We start from the raw sequence: 8,106 nt of genomic DNA, 5'->3' as shown, positions 1-8,106 counted from the left end.
TGTGAACAGCATAAAGGTCTGCCACTGCTTACACATGCTGTGGCAGCGCTGGACCCATTTGTGTTTTTTGCACCAAGCAGTCCTATTTGTGAGGAAAATGGTCACTCCAAAGACAGTCTGACACTGTGCAGTTTTACCTTTTCACAGCAAAAGCAGCACCTATCTAAATCAAAAACGACTTCTCCCACCATGGTATGATTTGTGTTCATGTGATATTGTCCATCACAGAATTACCATCTAGTGGCTGGGTAAGAAAGGCTCAGAGTGTACATATAAAAAAAAAATAAATCACCAGGAAAGTGCTGCATGACAAAAAGGGTCATAAAACCGCTTCATCCATTCTCAGAAAAAGGTCCCTAACTGGTACCGCCTTTTGATTATAGAAGGGGGGGTGTCTATTATGAAGGAATGTTCCTCAATGTGAGGAGGATCTGGGAATAAGTAAAAGTAAATAAATACAAAATCAAAATAAAACAAAATGGTTTGAGAAATATACAAAAGAAAAAAGGCAGCTCTGCATAAGAGAAGAAAACCATCAAGGCCAGAGGGGGTGACAGCTGGTGACAAATCGTGACAACTTCCTGGATGACACACCGCCAGGGTAGAGGAGTGGGGACAGGGAGAAAGTTTTTTTATTTTCAGAGTAACATTTGTGAAGTAAGAAAGTATACAAGTGTACAAAAAGTGGTCACGTGCTTTTTTCCATTTTCCGCCTCTTCAATCTCTCTCGCCAGTCTGCAGGAAGGGCTTCAAAATTAGCATTCTTTTCTGCCATGCCACTGAAATGCAGATCAAATATAAAGGATTAGGCCACAATACAATTCAGAAGGGGGGGGGGGGGGTAAGAGTCATATTCATTTTATGAGGTTACCACACCTACGCATATTCAGAAACATTAGCAGTATATCCGACGCCAAAATATTTATTCGTTTTGTGTGTGGAAGGGTTGGGATCCATCATGTCTACACTGAAGAGATTCACTCCCTCAATTTGTCCTGGACACTCCCATATTTTACACGGTTATCACTGGAAAATGCAAGTAACAGAAATAGGGACACCTGGCTCAGTGACTGCTATTAGGAGATTCTCAGTAATGGGCCATACACACCAAGATTTTCTGAAGACTTTTTCCTTTAGGGCTCTTTCACACGGTCCGCCTCCGTAGGCGGATCCGTATTGCTCAGCGGGGATCGATCCGCGATCCCCGCTGAGCCGGCGGATGACAGCTCCGTCTCCGCTTGCAGAGCGGAGAGGGAGGTGTCTCAGCCCCCGCTGCCCTCTATGGGGATCGGATTAGAGCGGACCGCCTGTCCGCTCTCATCAGATCCGATCCGATTACTGAACGGATGGAAAAATAAGGTTTCCATCCGTCCAGATTTCACGGACAGGATCGGATGCGGATGGCAGCGGAGGTGTCTCTGCTGACATCCGCTGCCCCATAGAGCTGCATGGAGGATCCGATCAGATCCGCCTAAAAAACTGACAGGCGGATCTGATCGGATCGCCCGTGTGAAAGAGCCCTTAGACTTACCAAAACCATATAATATGAGGTCAAACCTAAACACTTTCAATTTGTATGCAATCTGGCAGGCCCTTGCACTACATAGAAAAGGTAAATCTGAAGGAAAAAGTCTTCAGAAAATCTTATAGTGTGTATGGCCCTTTACTCTTGTGTCTCAGACAAGAAATGAAGGTAAATCTCCCCAAATGGGACACAGGTGATTTTTCCCTAATCCGTCCATAGTAGTTTTGGCTTTGAACAAACTTTAAAGTTCAGCTCCTCTGTATGACTGTCTTTTCTCAGAACACATCTGAATATATCTATCTAATGCTGATATACGTTCTGTACATATGATGCAACTGGAGTATCCTGACTAATTAGAAGCCATGTTGTCAATCAGTGCAATATAATGCAAGGGGGAGTTAAAACACAGAATGTTAAGACATTGTTCTGTTTCACGTGAAAAGGAGAGAAAATTGTTAATGAAATGTATTCCGCCATTTCCCTAGGCCTTCATTTATACCTGTTCAGCTGGTGTATCTTCCACTCGTCAATACGTTTTTGGTTAAGAACACCTCGATCCTCCTCGCTGGAGCTGGAATTCTCCTCTTCATCCAGCTCCTTCTGGATGTTCTGCCACTTCTGGACTAGAGAGGGCATCTTTACTTTACTCTTCTTAACCTACAAAGTTAGAGAGGATTACGAGAGAATATAAGCACCATTTACAGGACTATATAAATTAGAATATAAGCACCATTTACAGGACTATATAAATTAGAATATAAGCACTATTTACAGGACTATATAAATTACACCAGCAGGCAAACAAGCTACAAAGATATGGTCTCTTTGCACATAAATATGTTGCGTTTTATCATTAGGGCTATATCAAAGAAAATTCAGAGATTCTTGGCTGTTGACTTTTAGGCCACACTTAACGCTAGAATTGGAATAGATTTTACTGAGCAGGAGGAGTACAGTGCTAGCTATATTCCCGCTGATCTGACAGGAGAGATGTGGTGGCTGTGCGATTACCCGCCCCCTCCCTTCGTTGTCCATTAATAGAATACTTGAGAGATGGGGAAGGCAGGGTGGCTGCAAATACTGCATAGGAGACCTGAACCAGCATCAGAAGGTTGGTGAAAGCTATACTCCTGTCACTCTAGTAAAAATTTAAATAGTAAAAAGGATAGATAAGTGTGAGCTATTGAAACAATGGGCTTTAATGGAATTTGTAAAGCAGAATAATGGCTTATGTTCATAGAAGCCAGATAACTAGAGTGCTGCTAGAATGCATTGAAGAACTATATCAAATAGCAAATTTAAAAAACTTTCTGCCAGTATAAAAGAACACTCTTGGCTTCCCTGGCTCCCAAACTCCTGTTGGCTTTTGAAGTCTACAGAGACTTTCCACTCTTGCCAATAAGATGTAGGGGACGCATTCATAAAAAGTAGCCGATCATCGGTTTACCTACTACAAAAGTGCACACATCTCCTAAATATCTGGGGTTGATTTACTAACAGAGCATAGGGGATGTCGACATTTCAAAGTGAATCAAAATAAGTATGTAAAACTCGTGTTCACTTTGAATAAACATTCATGAAGGTAAAATGTGTGTGTGTGTATATATATATATATATATATATATATATATATATATATATATATATATATATATATATATATAATAGTACAGACCAAAAGTTTGGACACACCTACTCAAAGAGTTTACAATTTTCATAGTCCTGAAAATAAAGAGAGTCACACTTCAAGAGGTAGTCACCTGAAATGGTTTTCACTTCACAGGTGTGCCCTGTCAGGTTTAATAAGTGTGATTTCTTGCCTTATAAATGGGGTTGGGACCATCAGTTGTGTTGTGCAGAAGTCAGGTGGATACACAGCTGATAGTCCTACTGAATAGACTGTTAGAATTTGTATTATGGCAAGAAAAAAGCAGCTAAGTACAGGAAAACGAGTGGCCATCATTACTTTAAGAAATGAAGGTCAGTCCGTCCGAAAAATTGGGAAAACTTTGAAAGTGTCCCCAAGTGCAGTCACAAAAACCATCAAGCGCTACAAAGAAACTGGCTGACATGCGGACCGCCCCAGGAAAGGAAGACCAAGAGTCACCTCTGCTGCGGAGGATAAGTTCATCTGAGTCACCAGCCTCAGAAATCGCAGGTTAACAGCAGCTCAGATTAGAGACCAGGTCAGTGGCACACGGAGTTCTAGCACCAGACACATCTATAGAACTGTTAAGAGGAGACTGTGTGAATCAGGCCTTCATGGTAAAATATCTGCTAGGAAACCACTGCTAAAGAAAGCAGAAGAGACTTGTTTGGGCTAAAGAACACAAGGAATGGACATTAGACCAGTGGAAATCTGTGCTTTGGTCTGATGAGTCCAAATTTGAGATCTTTGGTTCCAACCACCGTGTCTTTGTGCGATGCAGAAAAGGTGAACGGATGGACTTTACATGCCTGGTTCCCACTGTGAAACATGGAGGAGGTGGTGTGATGGTGTGGGGTGCTTTGCTGGTGACACTGTTGGGGATTTATTCAAAATTTAAGGCATACTGAACCAGCATGGCTATCACAGCATCTTGCAGCGGCATGCTATTCCATCCGGTTTGCGTTTGGTTGGACCATCATTTATTTTTCAACAGGACAATGACCCCAAACACACCTCCAGGCTGTGTAAGGGCTATTTGACCAAGAAGGAGAGTGATGGGGTGCTGCGCCAGATGACCTGGCCTCCACAGTCACCGGACCTGAACCCAATCCAGATGGTTTGGGGTGAGCTGGACCGCAGAGTGAAGGCAAAAGGGCCAACAAGTGCTAAGCATCTCTGGGAACTCCTTCAAGACCATTTCAGGGGACTACCTCTTGAAGTGTGAATAGTCATGAAAATAAAGAAAAAATAAAGAAAACTCTTTGAATGAGAAGGTGTGTCCAAACTTTTGGTCTGTACTATATATATATATATATATATATATATATATATATATATATATTTATTATATCCCATCCCAGAGCAGTGGCCATCACTGCCAGCAGAGCTCAATGCACCCCCCACAGCTTCACAACCAACACAAGACTCCCCCACAAGTTTCTCTCATTTGCAAACATACAACCAGATCTTCAAAACTTCTCCCTCCAGCAAATCACTGCACAGAATTTGACAGAGGTAAAATACACAGCTCGATAGAATTTAAAGCAGCTTTAAACCCTAAATGAATAACATTTGGTTTGCTAAAGTATCATACACCACTGCCTTTTTTTATTTTATAAAATTTCTTTCACTTTTTATCCTTTGTTGCTTCTCAGTACTGCTGATCTCCTGCAAGCACATACACCCCAGTAATGTGTGTAAAGTGTAATGTGAAATGGCCACATGTAGCCTGTCAGAAGTCTGTGTGACAGGGTGATTGGAGAAAATCGCTTGTTCTGGTTAAAACTGCCCAAGTGGGAATTTCTCACTTTGAAACAATTTCCTCTCCATTCCTGTTGTGTGCAAGAGGAACTAAGAGAAATCCTAACAATAGGAACAGAGAGGGGTTTTAACAATTACCCATTTTATCTAAAAACGGAAAAAAAAAAAAAAAAAAGTGTATATAGTTAAAACGAAAGGCTCACTGTTACCTCAAATTTAATACTGAACATTAAAATAAAAAAAGGAACACTGCAGCTTTACACAGGATAGCTTACCACTACCATAGAGCAGTACTTGTACAAAGCAAGATATACAGTACCTTCAGTTTTTTAGTCTTTTTTGTCTTCTCTGTTGCTTGTGGTTTACTCGGAGGTGGCTGGGCTTGTGGCGGTGGGGCCTTTTGCTCTGGCACTGTAGGAGTTGGTATGTTTGCATGTGACATCACAAGTGGTATAGATGGCACCATAGTATTGCTTGGAATAGTGTAATCCAAACCAGTCATCACAATAGGTGCAGGGACTTGGAGTGGAAGCCCCATATAACTGGATGCGACATTCATGGCCGTTATGGCAGGACCTGAAAACAAAGCACAGAAATGTTGCACAGAAATGTTATCCAAGTTGCTCATAAGCTAAAAACCAACCACACTAAAGGAGGAAGTAAACAAATCCTGACCTGCCGGAATAGCCTGCTGAGTGTAGAGCACAGGACAACTTCCTATCGTCACTGTTTGCTCCTGAAAAATATCTGTAGCTTTCCTCTTTGAAACTTTTCCAGATACAGCCTGTTCAATTTTCGCCTGAAATTACAAAACACAAATAAATTATTTCATAGGCCACACACATATCAAATTCTGCTCTGACTGCAGCCAAGCCCTACCCCTGATCAACAATTCAATGCCAGTAACCCTACTGGCCTTAAAGTATAACTAAGGGCAAAACTTTTTAAGTTTTGGATATAGGGGAGATGGATTAGGACATCTGTTAGTTTTGATTGCGGTCTGTGCCCATGTTCGGAAGACTCCCCCATTCTAGTTGTCCTGTCCATTGAAAGTATAAGTAAAAGAAAATCCAAAATTTTGGATTGTCCCCAGAAAAGTAATAAGAGGGGAAATCTTCCAATGGGGACACTAGTTCTGGTGACCTGCGGGTCCTGAAGAGATTCCCTTAATTTGCAGGAATTGCCTCTCACTTCCTGTTTGGCTATGGGACAGAAAGCAAAGGGAAATCTCCCCAATGGTACAAAGTTAGTAAAAATAAACTTTACAGGGGTTATTATAACCCTCCATTACTCTATCCAAAATGAATAAAAAGAAAAAAAAAAAAATGTTTTTCCTTTATTTCTATAGTTTGCATATAGTGAATGAGGAACTGAATTATGGAAGCTGGGCCCAAAAAAGGCAGCTAAATAACTTGTCACCAGCATTTCCTGTGATCTCCCTTCAGCCGATTTCTCCCCATGACTGACTATCTATGCCTTGTTCTACACTGTATTTTTGCATGGAGGTGGCCATTTTGGCAGAAGAGCAAGGCTTTGCTTTCTCATGTCAGAGGTTCAGCAAGAAGCACAGCACAAAGGTGATATTTACAAATCTCAACCCAAATCTCCTGAGACTAGCAGAGAAAGAAGTGCCTTAGATCTCACACTGCAGTTACACAACTATGAGCATGTAAAAAAAAAAAAAAAAAAAAAAAAAAAAAACAACAAACACGGACCCTTCATTGAATCATTACTGCCATGAGGCCTTCTATTGTGATCTAGTCTTTTACAGAGTGTGTCCTCACCTTAGAGGCAGGAATCTCAGTGTTGGCAGAGGTCACGACTATGTTCTCCATTCCTGGGACTGGTGGTTCAACATTATCTTCTTCCTCCATTTCAACCTCCTCGATTTCTTCTTCCTCCATGGGAGGTGGTGGTGGGGGAGGGGATTCAGGAGGGGGAGGGGGAGGGGGTGGGGATTCAGGAGGGGGAGGGGGTGGGGGAAGAGGAACTTCTAAAGGCAGTGGGGGCTGCTGAAGGTAATTCCAGTTCTGACTAACTGGTGCAATGGCTAAGGTTTTAGTCAAGGTGGAATCTGGAAAAGAGAACAGTGAATGTCATAAATACATAGAATATGCATTATGCCAGGTGGTGGATTGAACGTTCATGCATCACATAAAGGGTGGGGGGTCCCTCTGCATTACTCCTTCAGTCCATATTAACTGCACCCTGCTACTTTGCCAACTTCTCAGGAGGCTTTGAAATGCCTATATACTCACCCACTTATTGGTACAACTATACCAACCTTCCAGAGGGCCGTCCTCAACTTCCACAATCCCAGGCCCCATGACTCCTGTTAGACAAGTCCTGATTTCCCGCTAAGCCTTTCTGACTCAGATTTATGAGCACACCTCAAGGTCTGACAATTTTTTTTTTCCAGGGTTTGTTTCAAAACCAAGCATGCAAACCACTTTGATGGCCTGATGACCTACTCCTCGAAGGCAACCAGCTTTCTGAAAGAGTGACGGCAGAGAGCCAACTTTGTTTAAATCCATTTGCCTCTCAGGCACACCACAGAGACATCCTATACAGTATCTCACAAAAGGTGAGTACACCCCTCACATTTATGCAAATACTTTATTATATCTTTTCATGTGACAACACTGAAGAAATAACACTTTGCTACAATGTAAAGTAGTGAGTGTACAGCTTGTATAACAGTGTAAATTTGCTATCCCCTCAAAACAACAACACACAGCCATTAATGTCTAAACCGTTGGCAACAAAAGTGAGTACACCCCTAAGTAAAAACATCCAAATTGGGCCCCAAGTGTCAATATTTTGTGTGGCCACCATTTTTTCCAGCACTGCCTTAACCCTCTTGGGCATGGAGTTCACCAGAGATTCACAGGTTACCAATGGAGTCCTCTTCCACTCCTCCATGACAACATCAAGGAGCTGGTGGATGTTAGAGACCTTGCACTCCTCCACCTTCCGTTTGAGGATGCCCCACAGATGCTCAACAAGGTTTAGGTCTGGAGACATGCTTGGCCAGTCCATCACCTTTACCCTCAGCTTCTTAGGCTAGGCCGTGACCGTCTTGGAGGTGTGTTTGGGGTTGTTCTGTTGGAATACTTCCTTGCGGCCCAGTCTCCGAAGAGAGGGGGGGGGGGGGATCAAGCTCTGCTTCAGT

The 8,106-nt window shown here is 42.4% G+C and overlaps 1 protein-coding gene across 2 annotated transcripts in view; it reads right to left on the bottom strand.

The window, feature by feature from the left end:
- Positions 1 to 614: 614 nt before the first annotated feature.
- Positions 615 to 8,106, bottom strand: part of FNBP4 (formin binding protein 4) — a 29,347-nt gene continuing 21,855 nt past the window's right edge. For both annotated transcript variants that reach the window (XM_082269637.1, XM_082269636.1), the window contains exons 13-17: positions 6,719 to 7,008; positions 5,610 to 5,733; positions 5,254 to 5,510; positions 2,025 to 2,182; positions 615 to 779 (exon numbers count right to left, since the gene is read on the bottom strand). In XM_082269637.1, the coding sequence (XP_082125763.1) occupies positions 689 to 779; positions 2,025 to 2,182; positions 5,254 to 5,510; positions 5,610 to 5,733; positions 6,719 to 7,008 (920 nt within the window). In that variant the 3' untranslated portion in view covers positions 615 to 688. The remainder of the gene's footprint in view (positions 780 to 2,024; positions 2,183 to 5,253; positions 5,511 to 5,609; positions 5,734 to 6,718; positions 7,009 to 8,106) is intronic.

Source organism: Pelophylax lessonae (genome assembly GCF_965119305.1).
Source record: "Pelophylax lessonae genome assembly, chromosome: 10".
Lineage (NCBI taxonomy): Eukaryota > Metazoa > Chordata > Amphibia > Anura > Ranidae > Pelophylax > Pelophylax lessonae.
This window is presented reverse-complemented; position numbering and strand designations above follow the sequence as displayed.